This window comes from Hydra viridissima, unplaced genomic scaffold (assembly GCF_058129835.1).
Source record: "Hydra viridissima isolate aposymbiotic clone 2 unplaced genomic scaffold, HvirCarnegie_v1 scaffold_6, whole genome shotgun sequence".
Taxonomy (NCBI): Eukaryota; Metazoa; Cnidaria; class Hydrozoa; order Anthoathecata; family Hydridae; genus Hydra; species Hydra viridissima.
In genome coordinates, this window is record NW_028324305.1 from 6457383 (window position 1) to 6484547 (window position 27165).

General features: G+C 30.1%; 1 protein-coding gene and 1 pseudogene across 2 annotated transcripts in view; one reads left to right on the forward strand and one right to left on the reverse strand.

Annotated features, from left to right (window-relative positions):
• Nucleotides 1–1904, forward strand: part of LOC149886788 (uncharacterized) — a 46040-nt gene extending 44136 nt beyond the window's left edge. For both annotated transcript variants that reach the window (XM_090091201.1, XM_090091202.1), the window contains 2 exons: nucleotides 709–945; nucleotides 1636–1904. In XM_090091201.1, the coding sequence (XP_089947327.1) occupies nucleotides 709–945; nucleotides 1636–1709 (311 nt within the window). In that variant the 3' untranslated portion in view covers nucleotides 1710–1904. The remainder of the gene's footprint in view (nucleotides 1–708; nucleotides 946–1635) is intronic.
• An 18274-nt stretch (nucleotides 1905–20178) lies between these two features.
• LOC149886790 (uncharacterized) lies at nucleotides 20179–21296 on the reverse strand (annotated as a pseudogene).
• Nucleotides 21297–27165: the final 5869 nt, after the last annotated feature.

Sequence of the window (27165 nt, forward strand, 5' to 3'; positions counted from 1 at the left end):
TTTTTATGGCTGATTGCAGAATGCATAATCTTGTTAACGCGCATTGCCAAAATGTTTATTTTGAGTCTGGCCAAAACTTAATCTTTTAGAAACCATGATAAACCTCTTTATCAATTTTCTTCTGCCACTCCTGCTTTTTTGTTTATGTAGATGGAAACTTTATCTTTCGTTAGTAAAATGTAGATGGAAACTTTATCTTTCGTTATGTAGATGGAAACTTTATCTTAAATTTTTCGTTAGTAAAACATGGTGTTTGTTGATACTCGTTGCACTTTGCGAATAAATTGCAAATAGTCTCGGATACACTTTAAACCAAATGGTTTCTGTTTCCGAGTGTCCAGCGTGAACACTTTCGCCAACGGTGGCTCTTCGGCTTTTATCCGCACTTGGTTTTAACGTAGTGATTATTTTTATGTTACAACTGTTCAATACTTGTGTGGAAACTCTTTGGACGCTAATCATGACCTCTACATGCAGTATAGAGCAGCTGAAACTTCAAACTGAATTTTGTCCGGATTTTGGCACTGCACTCTGTATAGCAAGGTTTTTTTAACTACCTTGAAAAGGATCAGTGAACAATTGTGTCGAAAATGTGTCAGAAAATAATTTTTTAAACAGACTAAGTTTTTGTGTAATGGTTTTAAACCGCTGTTTTGAACAAACTTCTGTTTCTTAATGCCAATTTTAAATTAAATAAATATCTTTTAGACATGGATGCTCGCGTGGGATATGTGCTTGGGCATCATTCGGTCACAAAAACGTTCTATGCAATCCATCGCAATCAAAAAACTTATTTGTATTTTCATAGCAATCTTAAAAAGTGGTTGTCACTAACCAATCAGCAGTTCATGAAAGTGTCTTCAACCAATTTTACTTCAAAAACGAGCAAGAGTTTGGAAGGAGATGATGAGCAAACTTATACTTTTGGTGTGAACCAGTGGATGGGTAAGTATATTGAAAACTACCTATTCTGTAATGCAGATTTTGTAGTTCTTATGCAGCCTAATAATGTATTAAAGGTTCTTAAATGTGCGGAGGTTCGCAGATAGTTCAAAGACATGGCGTTAAAAAAGATAAATTCAATAAGCATTTATTTATTTGTCCGTGATTGCTATTTTAGTTGGTGTATAAGGAAATAATATTCTCAGAACAAAGCAATAATCTAACATTCCCAAGAATAAAACCGATAGAAAATAAACAAACGGTAAAAAGTTCGCCAACTCTACGTCAACTTTGTTTCCAAAAAAGTATAACAAACACCTTATTTCTCAATAGTTGATTTTAAATCAACTCCAAACATGCAAATGCTCACCATTAAGAAAATAAAAAATTTGCATTTCATATAGAGTTACAACATTCCAATTTTTATTTTTTATTATTTACGTAAACCATTCACTTTTGGTTGATTCCGTAGAGATATATAAAAAAAGAAAGATTTGGTATTCAAATGTATTACATTCTATCAAAAATTTTACTCAAATTCCGATAAATAAGTTTATGTGATAAGTAGATGGTTTCAAATTATTTATCTTCTACTGCAATTATTTATCTACTACTGTTTGTTTGACTTTGTGAATGAGATTTATATAACATAATAAATTTTATTGAGATGTGAATTTCAATTTTTTTAAAAAGGAAACGCAGACGGGTTGTTTTATCGCAACGATTCTACAAGCAACTGGTTACCAAGAATCAAGTGGCTTTTTTAAGTTTTCTTTCCATATTTCTAAACGACAAATATACCTTTTGTAATGAAAACTAACTTGTCAGATTTGAGAGATAATAATACGTTATTATAGCATTTTTTTTTTTTTTTACTGTGGTTTATTTTCTTTAAAACAAAACTATTTATAATTAATATTGATGATTAATTTCCCAGCGATGAAAAATGAACAAAAAACAAAGTTGGTTATCTTGCTTTTTCCAATAAACTTAAATTTTAAATTTTATTTAATTTTATTTAAAAGTAAATTTTTTTTTTTGAAGATTCTTGTTTTTAAAACGTCTTCTACACCTTAAAATAAAAATTTATTAGTATCCAAGTTTCTGTAAAACTGATTTATGACATGAATCTAATGTTTAAATTTAGCATATGAATCTGAAGTTTGAATTTAGCAAACTTGCAGGTTGACAATAATAATAACTAGTAAGTGTTCGCTTTAATTACTCATTTAATTAGCGAGAAACTAATAACTGGTTTAGGAAGTAAAACTTATGAAGATAATGAATGAAGAATTAGAGATTGAATTGAGAACTAAAGACAGAATTAGTTGAATATTAAGTGGAACTTGAAGAGCCTTTAACGAAATATATCTGTACCTCGGAGGGATACAACACTATGTCCATTTTTTTCCATATTGACTTTATTACAGAATTAAAATCAACTTTTCTCATATTTCTTAGAGGAATAGAGCACTATGTCCAAAACCAGTTAGAATCGGATATAGCATGTTTTAAAACAACACCAAGTCCTGTGCCAATAACACTTTTTGTTGAAAAAAAGTTTAAAACTCCTCTCCTGTAAAGTTGTGAAAATGGACATAGTGTTGTATCCCTCCGAGGTACAGATATATGTAATTTGTTTGCGTATAATTTTTAGTAAAAATAGTGCGAAAAACTCACACTTTTTTTTTTTTTTATTCGACTTCTGATTGAGATATGGAAAAAAACACTTATTATTATTATTATTATCATTATCATTATTATTATTATTATTATTATTATTATTATTATTATTATTATTATTATTATTATTATTATTATTATTATTATTATTATTATTATTATTATTATTATTATTATTATTATTATTATTATTATTATCATTATTATTATTATTATTATTATTATCATTATTATTATTATTATTATTATTATAACTGTTATTATTATTATCATTTTTATTATTATTATTATTGTTATTATTGTTATTATTATTATTATTATCATTTTTATTATTATTATTGTTATTATTATTACTATTATTATTATTATTATTTTTATTATTATTATTGTTATTATTATTACTATTATTATTATTATTATTTTTATTATTGTTATTTTTATTATTATTATTGTTATTATTATTGTTATTTTTATTATTATTATTATTATTATTATTATTATTATTATTATTATTATTATTATTATTATTATTATTATTCCCAGCTAGCCAGCCTGTAAGGTACCCGGATGGGTCCCAGCCGGGCCGCAGGAAGGGGCCCGTACGGGTAATCCAGATGGATCCCGCCGGTTTTTGTCCGCGGGATCCAGATGGGACCCGTCCGAGATTCCCGGCAGAAAACGCAAACGGGACCCAGCCGAGACCCAGATGGTATTCTGAAGGGATAGCAAACAGAACCCATTCGGAACCCAGCTGGTATTCAGCTGGGATAACCCACATGGATCCCACAATTATCCCAGGTATTATAGGTATAATGATAATAATAATAATAATAATAATAATAATAATAATAATAATAATAATAATAATAATAATAATAATAATAATAATAATAATAATAATAATAATAATAATAATAATAATAATAATAATAATAATAATAATAATAATAATAATAATAATAATAATAATAATAATAATAATAATAATAATAATAATTATAATTATAATAATAATAATAACAATAATAATAATAATAATAATAATAATAATAATAATAATAATAATAATAATAATAATAATAATAATAATAATAATAATAATAATAATAATAATAATAATAATAATAATGATAATAATAACAATGATAATATCAATAACAATGATAATAATAATAATAATAACAATAATAATAATATCAATAATAATAATAATATTACTATTGTTATTAATATTAATAATAATATTAATAATAATAATAATATTAATTTTATTATTAATATTATTATTATTGTTATTATCACTATGTCACATTACTAAGTCCTGTAGCTATATTGCTGGCAGATAAGATGCATTTTATTAATGGTAACAATAACACTGCAAAAAATAATTGCTAAAACTGATAAGCATTTAACTATATGCAAGAGTCTATTTAAAAAAAAAGCAATTACAAATCTTAAACTAAAATGTTTTCAAAAAATGCACCAATACTATCATATAGCATATAAATGATGCAAATTGCATTACTGCATCACTGCAAGTCATAACTGATAGAAAATATACCCAGAAATACACATGAATGCTTATAGGTTATAACAATTAGTTAACTAAATTTTCAACGAGCATAATTGAATTAAACAAATAAGAGTATTTGAAATCAGATTCAGTGTGCTATAAGGCAAAATATATTTACAGGCTGGACAAACCAGTATAATGTATACAGTGCTTGAAAAACACTTTGGGTACTATTTTCAATAAATCATAACTTAGACCATGGCAAACAGTTTGTAAACTCTTAACTGATGCTAGATCAAAAAACATTGTTCACTGTTTAACATTTGTAACTGTATCATCAGGAACTTGTATTACATAATTGACTTCTGTTGCATTCTTCCTTTTCGGCTTTCGACTTCCTTCTCCCGTGATTTTCCACGATCCCGTGAATTTCCAAACCACGTAGAAAGTTCCTTCTCAAGCATCTCCTTGGTTGTGTCCTTAGTGGCAAAGTTCTGTTTAGCAGCACCTAAATACACATAAAACAATTATGTTGATGCCGCAGTATACAAGTTAAATTATTATTTTTGTTATTACACCATTAAGCAAATATTACTTTTCTGGGGTAAATGTTGTGATCTAAATAAATAACTCAAGATTAATATATTTCTTTTATATGTGGGCATACAAATTTGAAGTGAATACTTTCTAAACAAAATCTGAAAGTGTTGCAGTGCTCAAAATTTGATTTTGCTTCGTTGGCCAATCAAGCTACACTGTTACGCTTGCTTAGATGTCATTAAATAGGCCATGTTTTGCTTGATAAATTGTGTCAAGCTGCCTCCACCATCACTAATAAGAACTAGGAAAGACATTGTTACCCTCAAGTTCTACAATCGAACTAAGAATTGGCCAGACAGAAATGTTTGAGCTGTTAAACAAAGGAATACCATCAATATTTATGTGAGTTGTAAGCTGTGTAATATCAGATGAAATTGAAGGTTTATTTAGGAGCAAAGATATCCAGTTTTTTAATCCTATATAAAAATATTCACTACCAGCTACGGAAGCAGTAATAATGTTTCAATCAGTTCTAAGAAGTGTTCTAGCATCTTTAGGCAAATCTAAATTTGATTTTTGCAAATTCTAAAGCAAATTATTTATAGCACTATGAGATATGTTAAAAATAGTATTATTATAAATTAAATGAAGATAGATTTGATAAATTTAATGCGGTAAAAATTATTAACAACGTATATGTTGCTTTCTCGAGGCGACCGCAACGTTTCAACTCTACATTTTCTCTTCTAATAAAAAACTCCCATCCACAAAAGTTCGCCTTCAATTTACACTTTACAAATCAACTCAAATATGCCCATAAAAATACCGCTCAAAGTATGTTTATAGGATTTTAAGGAAACTGAGCAATGTCCACTCTTTGTAATTGCTTTTGCGCGTATTGTAATTACAGTATCTCAGAAAACTCAAAACCAGTGTTTTCAACTTAATGTTTCAATCAATTTGCAAAAATCAACATAGAATTATATATAAATAGTTATTGCAAACATAACGAAAACTTAATGAAACTGCAATACCTAAAATACTGTTAATAAAAAAGTTATCCTCAAAAAGATTTTACTATAATCAAACAGTAAAAATGTTGTTCTTATCTGACAATTGTAATTTAAAAACGGATAACATTAATGAAATATTTGAAAAATATATGCAAAAAAATATATACCACTATTTGAAAAAGAAACAACATTAAAGCGTAAAAGTAATATAATATTAACAAAATATCGCAAAAACTTTCACAGAACAAAATGGCAATATCAAACTTCACGCATGAAGTAAATTCTAATACCGTCGATATGTGGCGTTAACGCCCGGGAAAACCGTACAGTTCCCGTCTGACTCCCGGTGCCATAACCCAGATGATAACCAGACCAGATCCCCGGTTCAATACCGTACGGGACCCGTCTGTATAGGCCAGCTGCGATTTTTATTATTATTATTTTTGTTGTTCTTATTATTATTATTATTATTACTATTATTATTATAATAATAACAATTATTATTATTATTATTATTATTATTATTATTATTATTATTATTATTATTATTATTATTATTATTATTATTTTTTATTATTATTATTATCATTATTATTATTAATATTTTTATTATTATTATTGTTATTATTGTTATTGCTATTATTATTAATATAATTATTATTATTGGTATTATTATTATTATTATTATTATTAGTATTGTTATTATTGTTATTATTATTTTTATTATTATTATTATCATTGTTATTGTTATTATTATTGTTACTATTATTATTATAATTATTATTATTATTATTATTATTATTTTTATTATTGTTCTTACTACTGTTATTATTTTTATCATTATTATTATTATTATTATTATTATTATTATTATTATTGTTGTTGTTGTTGTTATTATTATTATTATTACTATTGTTATTTTTATTATTATTATTATAATAATTATTATTGTTATTTTTATTATTATTGTTATTTTTATTATTATTATTATTATCATTATTATTATTAATATTTTTATTATTATTATTGTTATTATTGTTATTGCTATTATTATTTTTATAATTATTATTATTATTATTATTATTATTATTATTATTATTATTATTATTATTATTATTATTATTATTATTATTATTATTATTATTATTATTATTATTATTATTATTATTATTAACATTATTATTATTATTATTAATATTATTATTATTATTATTATTATTATTATTATTATTATTATTATTATTATTATTATTATTATTATTATTATTATTATTATTATTATTAACATTATTATTATTATTATTATTAATATTATTATTATTATTATTATTATTATTATTATTATTATTATTATTATTATTATTATTATTATTATTATTATTATTATTATTATTATTATCATTTTTATTATTATTATTATTACTATTATTATTATTATTATTATTATTATTATTATTATTATTATTATTATTATTATTATTATTATTATTATTATTATTATTATTATTATTATTATTAATATTATTATTATTATTATTATTATTATTATTATTATTATTATTATTATTATACTTATAATACCTGGGATAGTTGTGGGATCCATGTGGGTTATCCCAGCTGAATACCAACTGGGTTCCGTATGGGTTCTGTTTGCTATCCCGGCTGAATACCATCTGGGTCCCGGTTGGGTACCGTTTGTGTTTTCTGGCGGAAATCCCAGACGGGTCCCGTCTGGATCCCGCAGATAAAAAATGCCGGGATCCGTCTGGATTACCCGCACGGGCCCCGTCCTGCAGCCTGGCCTTGACCCACTCGGGTACCTTATGGGCTGGCTAGCTGGTTTGTTTCTTATTAAAGTTAGTCTACAGAAATGATCTTTAAATTTGTTAATGAAACATAAGCGCTCCAATTTTTATGGTTACAAGAATATAAATAAAGCTTCATGGATTATTATTATAAATATAAATAAAGATTCATGGATTATAAAATAAAGTTTCATGGATTAGGCTTATTAACGGTACACACCAAACAGTCAATAATGTTTTCATAACAGTCAATAATGTTTTTATAAGTTTAAATTCCTTTGTGAATGAGGTTAAGCTTGAACACAGATTCATGTCATCGATTTTGTATGTGGCTATCTTTATCTCTCAATAACTTCATCCAAATTCAAAAAGGGTGGCTCTAGCAAATGCTGATTTTATACATTTACGAACCGATGGTAAAAAGAACAGATGGTCAAAAGAACCGATAGTTAAAAGAACTAATGGCAAAGCAACCGCTGGTGGCCTATAATGTGCAAGGTCTAATTTGAAACTCGCTGTCAACAATTAAAAAATCAATTATTTAGTGAATAACTGCTGTAACGCTGATGGACATTTTACACCACTATTCGTAGCATGCAAATCAAAACGAAACTTTTTATTTGAATGGGTTTTAAATTGTCGAACTGTTCAGAAATATTCAATTTCTATTTCTGGTTGGATAGAGCTTAATTTGATTATCAAAGTTATTGATAATTTGCTTACTTATCATTTAGATGGACACACAACTCGCATAGATGTCGCAGTGTTATCGCTATTTTGTGAAAATTGTATAATCTTGATTTGTCTACCAGCTCATTCGTCTCATTTTCTACAGCCGATGGACTGAAGTGTCTATTGTTATGTTAAACAAGGTGAAAGACAATTTTTACCAATTGTTTTACCAATTATTACAAAGACACAAGTTGTAGAATATTTAGGTGTTTGAGAGTTACAAAAGTTTCACATGTTTGCCCACTGTTTTTCGTTCTACTGCGAATGAAAAAAGAAGAGAGAAATAAAATGGAAATTGTATTTCTAGAGAAAAATCAGTTTCTTGCAAAAAATATTAGAAATAAAGTTATTAACTGCAAAAAGTGTTAAAATTAATTCCATTCAGAAACTGAATTACTTCCACTCAACCTAAAACGTCACTAGTCACCAGAAATCATCTCTCTCAGAAACAATTAATCCACAAATTAATTTTACTCTACATCCGACAATAGTCTTTTTTAGAGTTTGAGTCATTGGTGGATTACAACAGCTGTCTCGGCAATGAAACAAGTTTACCAACCAAACTACAAAAAATATATTGCTGTTGTTGGTATAAAAAATGTAAAAATTAATTCTATTTTTATTTCTGTATCCCATGTGTATTAAATTGGTTTTTAAAATTAAGTTATTGATTATATTTTATTTAAATTGATTTGAACAGATTTTCTACCTGAGCGCAATTTTTTTACTTTTTGTTTTTATATTTAATTCAATTTTCTTGATCTTTGATCATATTTTCCGTCTATATTTTGCTTTTTCAAATATTAAAGTGTTTTTTATTTTTCGTAAGAATAAAAAGGTTGAAGTATTTAAAATGTTAAAAAGATGTTCGGTTTTAACAATTAATGATCGGTTTGCTCCAATTTTACTCAACTAATCATTCTTAAGTAAAATAGATAGCCCCCTTTTAGCTGACTTGAAAGCACCACCTTTTTAGAGCAGTAACATGGCAATCTCTCTTAGCTGCTGTCTCCCTCCTCTAAAGCGGAATTCATCTGAGTCTAAGGTTACCTTAGACTTTTTTTAATTTTAGTAAATTTCCAAAGTGAATTTGTTAGCTCACATAGCATTGAAAGTCTTTAAATTGGAAAGTTGTGGGGTAAATTTAACTTTTCCTTAAAATATGGAAAAATCTCCCGGACTTACCCTAAATTTAATGAAGAACAAAAGATGAAATTAGTGTAAAAATCAACTAGAACTAAAAGATCTTTTAACTAGTTATATATGCATTTTTTATTAATCAGCATGTTTCGGACAATATACGGCGTATATTAAACTTATAGTTAATTCTAGTCGGTTTTTTACTCAAAGTAAAAAACAACAATATATAATCAAGAATAGCTTCCTTCGTAGAAAATACATGCATGAGTTCATTCCACATGACTCACCCAACACAGTTGATATTTTGGGGATAGTGCCCTTCCAGCTAACCCGAAAAAGCCACCTATATGGAGTGATAGTGGACACATGTTGGTGACCAGAAATGGGAGTTTTGAAATCTATCTATTATGTCCGAGAAAAAAAACAATTTTAAGTTAAAAATTTCCCAATTTTTTTACTGTTTTGATTATTTACTAAACAAGCCATAAAATTAAATTTGGTCATTGGAACTTCATGAAATTTTATGGTGTTGTACCTTTTATGATATTTGCATGAAATTTTATACATCGGCTACCAATGTATAAAATTTCATGCAAATATGTTGCTTGGTTATAAAGTTATTGGCCAAAACGTGTTGCAAAATCATGCATTTTGAAGGTGTTGGTACCAAAAGTTTTTAGTTTTTTTAAAAAAATTTTGTCTGATTGCCCTGACATTTTGTGTGCATATTCTACAGGTTATAAGTAACAAGTTTTATTAACACTGTTTTGGAATTAGGACCATTGCTGAAAAACTGTGGCCACAAAATCATTTATAACCACAAAATATCCTTATAAAATTGGCAGATCAATTTTCAATGAAAATGACCAACTGAGGTCCATTTTGCATTTTTTTGCTACTTTGAGCACCAATCAATATAAAATATTATAGAGCCTATTGAAAAATATCAAAAAATTGCAACTTTTAGGTCAGTTTTTAGATTTTCATAAAATAGGCCTTTTTCGTGTACATTTTCTATGCATTAGTATAGGTTTAAAATGGAAAAGTAATAAGTAACCATGGCTTTTTTTGCATGAAAAATTAAAAAATAAAATTACTCTGTAAATTATAATTGAATGCATGTACACATAACAGAAATTGGGGGGTTTTGCTCAATAAGTAAATTTTAAGTCTTCGTCTTCAAGCACCTTGGGGCTTTAGTAAAGGTTCAAAGCTGAAAATAACTTTTAGATGCAATAAAACTTGAATTTTAATCAGGTAAGTCACCTGAAATAGTTGAAATGAAGAGTTGAAGAAAACTCAAATATTAGAGGTAAAAGCTTTTAACTCAAAAATTTTATTTTCTTCTTAAATTGATAACTTAACAATTTACTCTCAATCACAATTTAGGTTTTTTTTCTTGATTCAAGAAACACCTACTTTCTAATTTAATTAAACAGTTCTAAAATAAGCTGCACAATTTTAGAATTATAAAATGTGGCTTTTTTGGCAGAGTAAGACTATTAAAGGTGCTTGCTGTTGTAGTCTACAAGGCAATATTTAAGTCTTAGAGCGTATTCTGGATGAGATGGGAGTTGTTCGTATCGTTGCCAATGATGAGAAAAGTCTTGATGAGCTGCTTCAACTACCTGGTCGCTGTAAATTCCAAGTGGTGACATGTGGCGGTTCACAAAGTATTTGATGTGGTGAAATACCATATGGATCTTGGGTGTAACACTAGCATTTGGGATGGCAAGGTATGAGCCTTGAAATTGTTGGATTTTGTCCAAAAAGTCATCTTCAAGGTCTGATCAAAAGCAGCTTTTCACTACAGCATCAAACTTCCTGAGCGCTTCAATGAATCCAAAAACTTGGAAAGCCGACTCAGCTTCTGCCAACTGTTGAAGCCTATCCACATTCCGAAGAAGTTTGCGACAATTGTTTCCTTCAAACATGCCTCCATGAGAGGGGCTCAGTTTCATGTTAAGAGAAGTTGGCCATTTTTCTTCATTGGGCCATACACTTTTCATCTTCTGAAAAATGTGGTTAACAACTCCAAGCAAAAGATACATTTCCGGTGGAGGCAAAATTTCCAGAATGAGAGTATCATCGGCTCCACTGAGGATAGGTGGATGGACAACATTGCTGGTGTGTTTTGCTTTGGCAAGAATACTCCTTGCACTCAAGAAGCTTTTGTAGCTCTCTTATTGACACAAGTGTTGACCTTAATGACCCAAGTGTTCTCAAGGCTCCGGCCTTCTCTAGATTTGTGAAATCAGTGCTACACCAAGAGCAAGAGTGAGGGCATGAGTGAGCTTGAAGCCCACAGAGAATATTGGCCAGTTTCAAGTCACAAGCAACAATGGTCTTTACTCTTTCGAATTGAATGAGCGACCAAATTTGGCGGACATTCTCATAAGTCTCGGCAAGCTCTTCTACAACTGCCAAAAGCATCTGGCGCTTTACCCCGTATCTTTTCCAAGCCTGTCAGTCAAGAGCCGCTTTTGAGGTGGGGACTCTTTTGTGGCTCGATGACTCCCAAACAAAACTTCAGAAATCCCTTGGCACCATCGATTCCGATTTTTATAATTCGCTCAGTTGAAACATTTCGATATGTGCTGATTGTGCCAATAAGGCCAGTGATGTTTTTACAGTGGGCAACAGTGTAATCTGAACCAGTTTCACCTTTTGCATCAGAAGCCTTTATATTTGAGTGGGTAAAAAAATCACTCAGTTTTCGACCAGCAGCCAGAAAATGTTTGTTGAAACTCGGCTCAACAAGCTTTGTGCTTGAAGTCTGGTTTACTACTCTTGCCAATTTCATCATTCCCACATTAGATAAACCTGTGCTGAGCTAAACATTGACCATATCTTGTGTCTTCAAAGCAGGAGAGATGGGTTTTGGTATATCTCCGCTTGGCCCTGTAATTACAAATTGGCCTATGAAACATTTTTCCAATTACTAAACTATTGAGGAGAAAAATGCTTCTTGAATAAAAATATTTGTCGTGTCAATGTAGCATTACTTGAGGTAGTCATTATTAAATGAAGCACCTGGAGTTACAAAAAGAGGTGGTCCATCAGATGATTTTGATAGCTACACAGTGCCTTTTGGTAAAGCTGTTTTGCTTACAATCACCTTTGCAGCAATCTGTTCTTCAACTTTCTCATCTTGAGCAGCTAGCCCTTTGAGGTTTTCACGAAATGTGGATTGGTTACAATTGTGTGGAAAGCCTTTCCTGATGGGACTCAGACAATCGTTGCAGCGCATAGTGGGCCCTTTCTCATCAGCTCGAGAAACATAGCGGATGTTTCTCATTCAGCTTTAGACGCCCAATCCTGCAGATAAGACAGTCAAAGTTTTCGCCACGAGTTTCCAATCTGACACGGATAGACTTGAAGTAATACAATGATGGTAGAATAACTTCTTTGCCTTCATCTCGCTTCTTCATGATTGTCCGGCATGCATCACATATTCCTTGAGGCACTCTTGCATCACCCAAGTCAAAGTTGATGCCATAAATTTTTGACAAACGCTCCGCTTGGAATGAAGTTTTTTGCCTCATGCACTTTTTAAGGAAAGTTAGACAGACAATTTTTCTGTTCTCCTCGTGGCCTCTTGCATGATTTGGCATTGTGAGAAATTGCTTAGTCTCCTGTAAATGCAAGAGTATTCAAATAGTTTTATCAGCCTTGAAATTTTAACTATCTCTTAGTTGTGCAAATCGAAAGAATTAAAAAAAACAGGCAAATGTTTGTAGACTTATAAGCCAAAATATAATTGATGTTATTGACATTATATGCAATTGAAACGAATCGAAACTTTACCTGTATGCAGAAATATGGACGGTCACAAAAGTGAGGGTGAACCTTTTATTTGGAGATTGGTCTAAAATTTAAGCAATGCTTTGTCACAAAATTTAAAATAATTTAATTTCAGAGCTTTAAAATATATTTATTAGGATTAAAAAAGTTTTGATATAAGAGCAAACTATTTTCATATCTACTCTCCTTTTAGTTCATTTACCCACTTTTCATCTTACAGTATTTTATATATTATACTTTGCATATGTGTATAGTGCACACTCAACTTTTTTAACAATAAATATGGAATACATCTATCAAATAAATACAATTTTTAAAGTGTGCACCTTTTTCTTTAATATCATTTTTTTGTAATAAAAGTGCGCACTATACTCAATAAACTTTTTACCACTTCCTACTTTTTCCGCTGAAAAACATTTCCATCTTAAACATCATATACCAAAAACTTTCCTCAGAAGTTGAAAATGTAAAAAAAGAATCTTACCTTGATAATTGTAGTTTTGTTGAAGAAAGATATAAATTCCAAATGCAATAAAATGCAAGATTTGAAAACAATAACAAGTGATTTTTTTATGGATTAACCCGCTTAATTAAAAAAATAGGGAAATCCGTTCATTTCTTTTTTCGGTAAAAGTTTTCTCTGTCAAAAACTACCCGTCAGATTTCAAACAAAATTTACACGAATGTTCTTTAGTATATTGCTCACCAATGATATATTATATATACTAGATGTCTAACTTCGATCCGAAAAGTGAAGCCGTGGAACCCATTTCTAATTCGGGCAAAAACATTCATTTTTAACTTTTATTTCGCGCGTCGGATATAGCATTTGCCCTTATTACAAATGGCGGATTCAATTTTTAAACAAAAAAAGCGGCTTCACTTTTCGTCCAATAAAATCCCGCAAGTTAGACATCTAGTATATATAATATATAATTGTTGCTCACATTAGGTTTAATTTTTTACTCGATAGCTCAATTTTTCCGGCCTCTGTAATGCTTTTTCTGAATGAAATTCATACGGATTTAATGAAAAGATCGAATTACTTAAAAAATCTACTATTTTAAAATCTACTTATTTTGCTAAACCCCCAATTGTGTTATGTGTACATGCATTTCATTATATTTTACATAGATAACTGCTCAGGGTAGCAAATGCTTTAAATATTTTCCTCAGAGTTGGTCATTTCACTCAAAAATTGAATAATCCATATTATGAGGATATTTTGTGGTTACAAATCATTTACAACCACAAAATATCCTCACAGTATGGATTATTCAATTTTTGAGTGAAATTTTGACGGTGTTGGTACCAAACGTTTTTAGTTTTGTTATAAAAATTTTGCCTGATTGCCCTGACACTTTGTGTGACAATCAGACAAAATTTTTTAACGAAACTAAAAACTTTTGGTACCAACACCTTGAAAATGTATGATTTTGCAAAACATTTTGGCCTATAACTTAATAACCAAGCAAGATATCTGCATGAAATTTTATACATTGGTAGCCATACTATAAAGGTACACCACCATAAAGTTTCATGAAGTCCCAATGCCCCAATTAAGTTTTATGACTTGTTTAGTAAATAATTGAAACAGTAAAAAAATTGGGAAATTTTCAACTTAAAATTGTCTTTTTTTTCTCGGACATAATAGATAGATTTCAAAACTCCTATTTCTGGACACCTACATGTGTCCACTATCACCCCATATAGGTGGCTTTTTCGGGTTAGCTGGAAGGGTACTATCCCCAAAAATATCAACTGTGCCAAAGTTTTTTGAAATTTTAGTTTGATTTATTTATTTTAAGAACGACCTACTAGTGATGTTCTTCAAAATTTAATTGTTTGCGAAAGAATTTTTTTCTTTACATCTTAAATAAATGTTATCTTTGACTATTGCTTTTATTAAAACTGATGCAAGCTACCTATTAAAATGTTGTCAACTTAAAACATCCCATTCTGATTATATGTTTTATGAAGCTTGATAGAGGTCTTTGATAAAGTTGAAATGAGTTTCTAGTATGAGATAATGATATTGGCAATAAACTCCTATTGTTTTTGTGAATTGTGGCCTTCAAACACAAAAAGTTCTTGAGTTAGATAGCCTAGGTTAAGCAAAAACGTAGTGGTGAACCACAATTAAACTACTTACTGTTTTACCCTCCCATACTTAAACTTACGTTTGGTACTATATGAGACTATTATTAACAGAAGAAATCTTAATCACTTACTTCTCGGCCTAATGGCTAAGATCAAGTGTAGTATCCCAAAACCCATCAAAAATTCGGTACATCACTTTTGTGGTGTAAAAAATTCGATGAGGTGGGACGTAGCTTGGTCATGAGCTGCTTAAGTCGGGCAGGGGATGCGGGTCTTATTCGATTTCTTTCGTTTTTTCGTTTGTATTTCGGTCACCCGGGGGCCCCAAGGTAGATTCGTTGTGCGGGCAGATTTTCTGACTTCAAGACGTTAAACGAGGTGATATAGGCAAGCATCAAACATCCCACCTTCCGAGAGGCATTCTAGCTGTTTGGAAGTAAAGCCAAAATTTAAAAAAAAAAAAAATCCTAATGACTTACCTGACTGGAAAGCAAATCTGATTAATATGGAACTCGCCCTCCATAAAACGGTCATCAGGAACTCTTACACAAGAGAACGGAATCTTCGATTATTTTCTAAAGCAAAGCCAAATTCTGGGATTTGCTTTCATAGGGTTTTCTCGGAACTAAGTAGAATTGCAGAAGAACCATCACGATGACTGTTACTTTTGTATGATTGCTATTACGAAGTAGGGAAAAGCTAAAGGAAGACAAGCTCTTCAATATCCAGACATACCATCATATACAGCACCTGTTTCACATGCTGACAAATTACCAGTACCGCAACAAATTTAAACATATTTCTCATCATACTCTCCAAAAGTCTTACATTTAAATTAATTAAACATGAGGTATTTAATATGCATTTATTTTTTAATGAAGTTTTGAAAGTTACTGTTATTTAAGACTATGTTAAAGTTTCTTTATGTAATTTAATCGTTCTTTTACGAGAGATGTAATGAATATTTCATTACATCTCTCGCAAGTGTCAGCAAGTAACAGTAGCGAAGACATGAGAAAGATTTTGCACCAATAACAACTTTTTAGCCTTAATTTCCAAATCAAAGTGAGCTAGATAATTTAATCAGAGATTTAGGTCTTACTAATTCAAGAGCTGAACTTCTCTCATCAAGGCTGATCGAATGGTATCTACTAGGCGAAGACTGCAGAACATGTTTGTACCGGAAACAACATAAAGAACTTGAAATTTATGTTATTGCAAAGATGTGACTGGTTTTTTTAACTCTCTTAGGCTCGGGCATGATCCTACACAATGCTGACTGTTCATAGGTAGCTCAAAACGGAGTCTCAAGACAGTGTTGCTCCACAATGGAAATTAATACCCATCTTTGTCTCTTGCACACTCGGTACATAAAAAAGAAGACTATGATAATGTCAAAGAACTTTTTGACAAAGTTAGTTATTCTAAATTAAAAGGGATGCTTGCGGTGATTTTAGGATGCTTGCTTCTTTGCTTGGCTTACAAGGGGAATACACAAAGTATTCATGTTTCCTTCGCTTATGAGACAGCAGGACTGATGGTGATCATTACAAGAAAGTTCATTGGTCCCCACGAGTGAAACTACAACTAGTATTGTTTAATGTTCTTAAGCAGCCTCAAGTAGATTCCAATGAAGTCTCATTACCCCTACTTCATAAAAAACTAGGATTGGTAATACATTTTGTAAAAGCTTTAGATTTTGGAGAAGCTTTTCAATAAATTCTTCTCATGTTTCCAAAGTTATCTGAGGTATAGATCAAAGGTGGCATATTCGTTGGGCCTCAAATAAAAGTAATGTTGAGGTCAAAGAAACTCAAAAGAGAGATGACAAAATTTAGCTTGGTATGCATTCGGTGATGTAGTTTTTGGATTCCTTAAAAAATCTCAAGGACACTAATTAAAAACAACTAGTTAAAAATCTTTTTGAAGAATTCATGAAACTGGGTTGTCGTATTTCCATATAGATTCATATTTTGCATTCACATTTAGATTTCTTCCCCGAAAACATGGGTGATTTCAGTGAAAGGCATGGTGAGAAATTTTATCAGGACATTGCAAAAATGGAAAGTGGATATCAAGGACGATGGGATACTACTATGATGGGATTTTATATATGGTCTATTGTTAGAAAATATGAAAGCATGCACTTAAGAAAATCTCGATCGTCAAAGCATTTCTAATCTTGAGCAAAGGATTTACATTAAAGAATTGTATTGTTTCTTTTTGTTTTCACTAATATGGCACTTCCTAAATACTTTTCGAAATATGAAAAAGTGCTATATACTACCATCGAAAAATCTGTGGGCAAAACCTTTGTTATATATATTGTGTTATGAGCAATTTAAATTTTTCAGATCTGATGATATTGAGCTCAGTCTTATGTTAGAGTAGTCGATGAAATGTAATCACTATAAAATCGATTTAAAAGTCATAGTATAGTTTAAACATATATACGAAAGTTTTAAAAATTTCCAGTTATTTTACCGCCTTTAGAAACGCTTAATTTGTAAACAAACGAGCAAGAGTTAGAGGAGAATATTGTTCACATTTCTTATAAGTTTTTACCGGTTTCTGCAATTTTAGAACTAGGACGCAGCTCCTGAAACACGAAATTTATTTTGATGAAAAACAGTTTAAAAAACACCTTTTTAGGTTTAATTTTAAACTAATTTTGATAAGTTCAGTAATTAAATAGGACTGCGTATGCAATAGTTATGAATGATCCTCTCAAACCAATATAGGGTCAGTATTTTAAATTATATATGCTGGACTTCAACATCTGAACCCACTTTTCTCTAAATGCAGTTATAGTAATTTATTTTTTGGTTTTCCCTTTTGTCTCCATATATTCGTAAAAATCATAATTATTGTCATCATTATGCCAAAATTCTTTTTTCAGTTTATTACATTTCTTTGTTATTACTTTATGTCTAAGAGCGATAATGGCATTTCAATTTTAAATTGAGGTGATGATCACGGTAAAAAACTAATTTTTATGTTTTAAATTTTTTTAAATACATTTAAACAAATATTGTTGGCTTAAAACTTTCAGAAAGAAACAAAATGGTTTTGTCAATAATTCTTTAAAATGAAGAACTGACCACCAATTGCCAACTGGTGTTTTTGATTTATTGCTCTGATATAGCTCATAATCCTATTCGCAAGCGATAGAAAGGGAGTTCAATCATGAGCTGAAATTTAAGAATTGAACTTAGTTGATGAAAATATATTATTTTTATGTTAAAATTTTAAACTTCTAATTAAAACTTATCTTTATTGATAGTTTACTAACAATTTAATTATGAACTCAACCGCTGTACTTTTTTAACTGAATGGCTATTGTTTTATCTCTACCTTTATTGTTTTATCTCTATCTTTACTAGGTTACTTGCTTTTGAGGAAATTTTTGAATTTCAATAAACTACCCTTTGAAATGTGGGACATTGGTGATAAAAATAACTTTGGAAAAAAATTAGCTTAATTGGACCACTCTTGTGCCTCCCCAGAGCCCATTTAATTAAAAAAAATGGTCAAAAAAACGCCAATAACGACTATGTCCGATAGACTAGGGGGAGATGATAATATCAAAAAACTATTAACTGATTTTTTTTTTATAATACAGGTATTGATTTATATTTTAAATAAAAAGGGTAGTTAAGGCAGAATATGAATACTTTTGCTGTTTTATTGTGTTAAATAGTGTTAAAAATTTCAAAAAAATGAATTATTTTTACCGCGAATTATAAGTATAATTAAACATTACAATTAAAAATATTTTATGAATGACGATTTATCTTTAATTAAATAATAATTAAAATAATGTTAAAGTTTGTTGTATAAATTGTTTTCATTTTTCAATCATTTTTGCCATTGTAGAAAGTGAGTCAATCAACCTCTTTTTAGACAAACTTGAAGACTTTTTTCCTGGCCTTTTTGTAGCAAATCTAGCTTTATCAACAGTTAGCAGTCTGTTCTGAATTTTCTTTTCTTTATTGTATCTGTGTACAAACTATTGCATCATTCCTACTGCTCTTATAGCAGGATCATTTACGACAACTAGAGATTTAGCAAAATCTTTGAAGATTCTAAAACTTGATTGTGTGCACAAATACTGAGGTGGGAGGGTAAGCCAGTCTCTAATCCTTTGTTTATCCAACCCAATTCTATCAAAAATTAAGTAGGAGAATTGATCAACTAGTAATGATAAACTTGGGGGATCATTATAAACTCTCTTTTCAATCCTAATCTTGTTTCCCACTTCAATGAGCAATTTGTTGTTCATTTTAAAATAATCAGAGTTTGGCATGTCATATTGAAGCATAGCAGAAGCAATCTTACTTTTTTCTTCATTAGAAACATCTTTATCCAACAAAGAAAGAGGTACAATTGTAGAATCAAGATACCAGGAATGTTTGTAAAATGATTTCAATACTTCTTCAATCGCCTCTGGTTTGGCACAAACCTCTTTGTATAGATGCATTTTATGTATTGATAAAATATCAAGATATGGTGCTTTGATAGCTTTGTCAGATTGCAAATACCATTTTGCATAAAAACATGCTATGAATTCCGCCATGATATTTATTTCTTCTAAAAGTAGTTTATCTTCTTGAACAAATTTAATCTGATTAAAAAGCAATTGCAATTTTAGATAATATATGGCTTTTCCAAGGAACCTTGTATGGTGGACAGCTCCTGGTTTCCTAATTTTTACACCTTCAAAAGACAAATAAACAACAACCAGCTCAGTTGTTCTTTTCTATTGCCTCTAAATATATTCTTACTTTTAATATACTTTTTGCAAAAATTAAGTAACTCAACTGCAGCTTATTCGATAACAGTTCCTTTTGTCTTATCCCAATCAAATCGTGTAACATCATTCGTATCATAATGAAAATCAGGACTTTCAAATATGCCTTCCAGATGTCTTTCTTTGTGTCACAACATTACAAAAGTGAACAATATTTAGCTCTAATATGTGGTGTCTACAAGCAAGAAACAATGGATAGATATCTAGATTTTTTGCTATTCTAAAAAGAGAAGCTTTTTTAGTTCCAGTATTACTGGAAGTTGTATCAAAGCATAACCCTCCGATGTTTCTTTCGGTTTCATATTCTTTAAGGAGATTCATCACGCCTTTATACTGATCTTTCCCTGAGGATGATGCTAGGGAAGGTACTCCGAGAAGATAAACCTCTCCATTAATATTTAAAAGAACTGCTAATCTGTCATTTTTGAATCGCTTGCCTTTTTCAAATTCAAATAAGGTTTTACCATTTCAATGAATGATAGGTGGATATTTGGAGGCTTTTAAAGCAGCTTTAATGTCATTTCTGGCTTGTTTACTTATTATTAAGTTTACCTTTTTCATATGTGATGAGGCTGCTGAAATGCTGAAATGAAGTTTACTTACATCCACACAAGATTTATGAACAACAGAAGCGATAACTTTCTGGAGAACTGCAGGAGGTATATCATTGTTGCTGCAAGAGCAACACTACCACGGTAAATAGCACGTAATTGGTTTTTCTTTTTCTTTTCTCCTTGTCCAATTTCCAGGTTCAAAGTCTATATCATTCAAGATTTCTGTATCGTTTTTATCTAAAATTGGTTCCTGATCTAAATTTTCTGACTCCTGAATTTTTTATTTGAAATTTTGTAACTCCTAGAGTGCTGTGCTTTCTTTTGCATTTTTTCTTTCTAATACTCTCTCTAGACATTTGACTATATTTCTTATCATCGGTTCCGACAATAAACTTTCTATCGCTTTCTCGATCATCTAAAAACTTCAAATCTTCGGCTTTGTCTTTATCTAATCTTTTCTTGTCGTTCATTATGATACGTCTAAGATTTGGTGTACCAATCCAGAACACTTTCTTTGTCTTCTGTATAAAATAGTTTTGTTTTTTTACTACTTAGATGCTTTCTAAAGGTTTTGTCAGAAACTATTGGAAATCCAGCTTTAATCAAAGAAAATATGCACTTGCATTTGTCATTTTTACATTGATTCTTTTTCATTGTATTAGGTATGCAATATAGTATTAATGACTTTTTCACATTTTTTTCCAGTGAAGATTTGATGTAGTAAAAGTTTTTCAATATTTCATTTTATCCATTCCTGTTGGAAGTTGCATACCTTAACAATATAAAAAATGTATTTGTTGATGTGAATAATATACATACCTTAATATTTCATTACTTAAACTAAAAGCTTCTTTTTTTTGGGAAACATTAATATAAACAATAGCCTTATCATTTTTTATATAAAGTACTCGTGTATGCATTAAGTTACGCATACAATGTATCATTTTAATGCAAAATAAAAAGTATATAATTATCAATCAAAATAATTACAATATAGCACCTGATATAACTGGATTAGCTTCTCCAATAAGAAAAAAAAACTTTTTTTCTTGACCTAAGCTCTCTTTCTTCATCTCTGTTTTCAGTTTCTTTAATGTTCATCATAAAACCTGAAATACCATAAGTCATAAAACATGGATAAATGTATAAATAATTAGTACTTTCAAAAATAAATTTTATTGTATGTTCAAAAAAAGAAAAAGAAAGAAAGACAATTAGTTAACGTACCTGTAAATTCAAGAAAACTGCAAATTCATTAATTTCGGCAACAATAATGCGAATAAAATTTGTGTAATTCCGGAAAGTTCTAGAATATTTAATGACGTTAGGGATTTAATAGCTTTAATAATTTTTACCAAAAAGAATTGTAAATATGTGTTTGTGGTAATTTATGACGGTTTGTGGAAGGATATTTTGGGAAAAGCATGGGGTATATATGAAGGAGAAAATTTGTAAAAAGATAGTTTTTTAGTTAGGAGAGAAGATTATTACCAGTTATAGATTTGTTGATCGCGAGAAAAAACTACAAGCTAACCGGGCATGGAACCAAGTATGAGATTATTTGATATGTTTGAAACGTATGATGGCACTTCGGATGCTACTGTCTGGATTCAACGAACGAAAGTGATTGCTGAAGTTCAGAAATTAAAGCTTGAACTACTTTTTCCTATTCTTCTCAGAGAAGCTGCTTATGCAGTGTACGATGCTTTAACCGCGAAAGATAAAAAAGATGAAGTAGAAGTCGAGCGTGTGTTATTAGCAGCGTTTTCTGTAGATGACTACACTGCATATGAACTGTTTACAAAACGAAAGTTATGTAACGGAGAAAAAGCAGAGGTGTTTTTGGCTAATTTAAGAAGATTAGCCTATCTTGCTAAACTATCAGAGAAGTCCGTGCGTTTAGCGTTTGTTGTAGGTTTGCCAGAAGTCTTATCATCAAGATTTCGAGCCGTAATGGACCCGATTGATATAATGTTACCCAGAGTGAAAGCTGCTTTGAACTGTGCGAATGTGATTGACAGTGACGCTGTTGGCGCTGTATCTAGGCGCCATGCTACAAAAATGGCGTCAGTGTGTTACAACTGTAAAGGTTCAAACCACATTGCAAAGAACTGTTTGTTTGCAAAGAATTTATCCCGGAAGAAGATTTTTCGTCGTTTTAAATGTGGTCCCCGACAGGATAAAAGACCGCCTCACCGGGTAGAGTTTTTAAAATCAAATGAGGAACTTTCACGTCGACCAAACTTGAATCTTCTTCCTCGTCGAACTAAAAATCCGACTCTTAAAATAGCGGACCCTAATGGTGAATGGAGTCCTGATGAAACGTTTTATGATAAAATGGACCATATGGAGGCTATGAAGATCAAAGGAGAGTCGAATGGAAATGCAGAAAGAGAGAATTCCCTAACCGGCTGGGTAAAAAAGGATATAGAAGTGGTAAAAGCCAATTTGATAATGGCAGTGGAGAAGGGTGGAACTTTGGCGGTAGGAAGTTGCAAGCCGCATATTATTCTAAAGGAAATGGAATTGTGGAAAGAAACCACCAAACAAATAAGAGAATAGTAGAACGATCGAAAATGTCAAGGCCGAAGGCGCTATATTGGTATGATGTTTCAACCGACAAAACCGGTGTAAGCTCGAAGGGCAAGAAGTATAAATGTCTCATGTGAAACACATTAGACCTCGAAATGATACTCATTCCTGAATTATCCCTGACGTGGAAATAGAGATGAATACTGTAATAGGTCAAGAGAACGCTGAAAATCAAGGAGAGCAAATTAAAGATGTATTAGAGACGAACGAGGAAAATATTGAAGCTGAAGATAGACCCCAAGAAATCGACACGGTTTTACGACGGAGTGGTCGGGAACGGCGCGTGCCTTCGAAATACTTTGATTGCTATTTGGATGATCCGTAAGGATCAAGGAGGAGTGTAATTCCGGAAAGTTCTAGAATATTTAATGACATTAGGGATTTAATAGCTTTAATAGTTTTTACCAAAAAGAATTGTAAATATGTGTTTGTGGTAATTTATGACGGTTTGTGGAAGGATATTTTGGGAAAAGCATGGGGTATATATGAAGGAGAAAATTTGTAAAAAGATTATTACCAGTTATAGATTTGTTGATCGCGAGAAAAAACTACAATTTGATAGGGTAATAAGTTGTTTTTTTTTATCTTATTATAGTTTAAACGAGTATAATTGTTACTGTCTCACAAATATAATAGAGAAAAGAAAATAACTGATCAAAAACAAAATTAAAGTGTAAAACAAACAATTTCTTTATAATATAATTCCTACAGAAATGCTTAATTTTCAATGTTTAACGTCGTTTCGTCATTAGTTACTAGGCTTTGAATTAGTTACTAGGCTTTGTAACTGCACTTTCATTAAATGCAAGCGAGAATTGGAGAAAGATCTTTTAAGCGAGTTAAAACATTTTTCCTTTTGGAATTTAATTATTAGTTTAGATATATTACATAAAGAACCATGTTAATCAATTATATACCATATTATAATTGAAGTAAGTATATGAAATACATGTTTTTTTTTTAAAAGCATATGAAATTTTTGAAACAGGCTCGGGTATGCTTAAGCAAAAAGTTAAAAGGGGCTCAAAAGTATGCTTAAGCTTAAGCATATTTCTAATAAAATATGCTTACTTCAATACTTTCTTAAAGTGTGCGCGTTACTAAAGGTTAATGGGTATAAGAAAAATAAAAAGTTGACTTATGCTCTGTATTTGCTTTGGTTTTAATGTAGCTGAATTAATATTATAGTATAATAACAAAAAATAAAACATATATACTATATACAAATGCTATCAATGAAATCAAAGATATGAACTTCGCGTTCCTTCTCGTCCGGACCAATAAAGGTGTCATCTGGAAGAATTTTGTTGGCACTTTCATTTAGAGCATCATCTACCTCCTCCGGCTGAATATCACCCTGATTTCCTATGGGTTGATCACTGCCAGGATCTGTAATGGATGGTGGCAGCACTTTGTAACTATCAAGGCCCTCTGGTTTAACAAGCAAATCTTCTGAGCCATCAGAAGTCATTAAACACCCAGTCATTGTCCAACATTTCTTCCTTTGCTTGTCATACGTTGAAGTGTTTAAAGCTTTTCATGCTTCCCCTCCCCAATGTGTAATCAAAATTCGTCTCTCTTTTGCAGTGTATTACTGAACCATCTATCAAAATGATTATCTCTATCGAGCCATTTTTGATGTTCAATCACAATAAGTCTTTTCAGAGTGGCAGCATATCCTGCATCAACTAGTTGCCAAAGGTCAGTGACACTTGGTAGACCGTACCATAGAAGTCCTTTAGCAGCAACCACAGCATCTTTAAAATTCTCCTGCATCTGTCCCTTCAAATTGTCCAGCAAAAGAACAAATTTATCAAGCTTTTGTTCTTTTACAAATAATAAATTTAGAAATATATATATTTAAAATTTTTAAATAAATGAAATTCAAATTTTTAAAATAGTTTATGGAGGCTCACGAATATGCTTACATATGCTTATTTTTTTTCCAAATCTGAGCCTCCATATGCTTATAAGCGTTATGCTTATAAAAAAAAAACATGTAGTGGCGCTACTCGAATTTCTCCCCCCCCCCCCTAATTTTAAGATTGATTCTGATAGAGAATTTTATGCTGATTCATAAAAATATAAAAACATAGACCTGAAAATCAACGGAAAGTGCTCTAATTCGAAGTCAAAGTTGTAAAAAATCCCATTAAAAACCCTAATATTCGCCATTTTTTTTCAAAACGCTTTCATTTTCAACAAAAATAAATTACCATTACATTGCGCAATAAACAAACCTGGTTTCCATAAGCCTTCGCATTATTATTTTAAAGTATGGTAACGAAAGTGTTATAAGGAAATGAAATTAATAGAAGATTTCAAATAAAGTTTGAACGTAGAATTTGAGAATGTAGAAAAATTGATGAATAATTATTATTGTATCGTACGCTGGTTTTTTTTGTTAAAAAAAACGGTTTTAAGGTTACATTTTCTAAATTTTACATGTGATAGAACAACTATGAACTGAGTTTCAAAAGTTCTTCTTTTAGGCAAAAAAACTGTTGAATTCTCTTTTAAAATTTATTACAAAAGTACATTACTTGCAAAATAGTTTATTCTCTAATAATTAAAAAACGGCTATTTTCATTGCCACAAAAAATTGCGCAAGATAAACATACTTTAACGACTTTTTTAATGTAAAAACCATGTTATTAATGTATTGCTTTTTTCAGCTAAAAGTTCATTAAGTTATTATTTTCAAAATGGCGAATATTAGGGTTTTTAATGGGATTTTTTACAACTTTGACTTCGAATTAGAGCACTTTCCGTTGATTTTCAGGTCTATGTTTTTATATTTTTATGAATCAGCATAAAATTCTCTATCAGAATCAATCATAAAACTAGGGGGGGGGGGGGGGAAAAGTTGAGTAGCGCCTGAAATAGTTATATATATATACATTTTTATTCGATAAAGTAGAAAGGATTTTAATTTTTTAAATCGTTTATATTTTGTTTGTTTTAGTTTTTCTTTTAGCAGTTTTATTTTTATTATTTTATTTTTTAGAAGGAAAATAGGGGTATGGATGTTATTTAAAGTTATACAAATGCTATTTCCATAAAATGGTTATTACTATTTTGAAATTTCTGTGATGCTATTAACTATTTTTGTTCTTTTTTAGAAAATTTAGAAAAATAAATAAAGCTTTTGTGCCAACACTGACATGGCATGTCACATGTTATTGTATGTAAAGGTTAAATTTTGTTATTTGGATTACAGTTCTTATGAAGAAAAAAAAGAAGGTAAAGAGTATTGTTTGTAAATATATATTTTGTTTACTTTGAATCTTTTTAAATTTTCTTGCATCATTTTTAAAATTTTTGTTTGCACCTGTTTATTGTTTGCATATATGTTTTTTTGATATGTATGTGTATGTGGTAATAGGTGCTTTATAGTTGTTTTATCATTGTGTTTTTATAACAATGTAAAGTGTATTTTTATTGTTTGTGTATATTAATGTGTCAAAAATGTTTTAAAAAGGTGTTTAAATATGTATGTAAGTTATAAAAATAAAGCTAATTATTCTAAACGCATGATTTTTAAAACCAATTAATGTTGATTCATTATCAATCAATGAAGAAGTGCTTGAATGTCTGCGGGGTGAGGTCAAAATTTATCTAAGTGCTGATCAAATTGATACTGATGACCTTAATGAAAGAAATAACTTTCCTGATGAGTTTTTGAACAGCTTAACTCCTTTAGGTATGCCACCTCATTGTTTAAAGTTGAAAATTGGTTGTGTAATTATGCTACTTAGAAATTTAGAACTCAAAGCTGGGTTATGCAATGGTACTTGAAGGAAAGTTTGTGGTCTTCAAAATAATTATATTGATGCAGTGGTTTTGACAGGTGTTTCTGGTGGTAAACAGGTTTTTGTTCCTCGAATTCAGTTGGCTCCACCAGATTCTAATTTACCTTTTGTTCTTAAACGCTGTC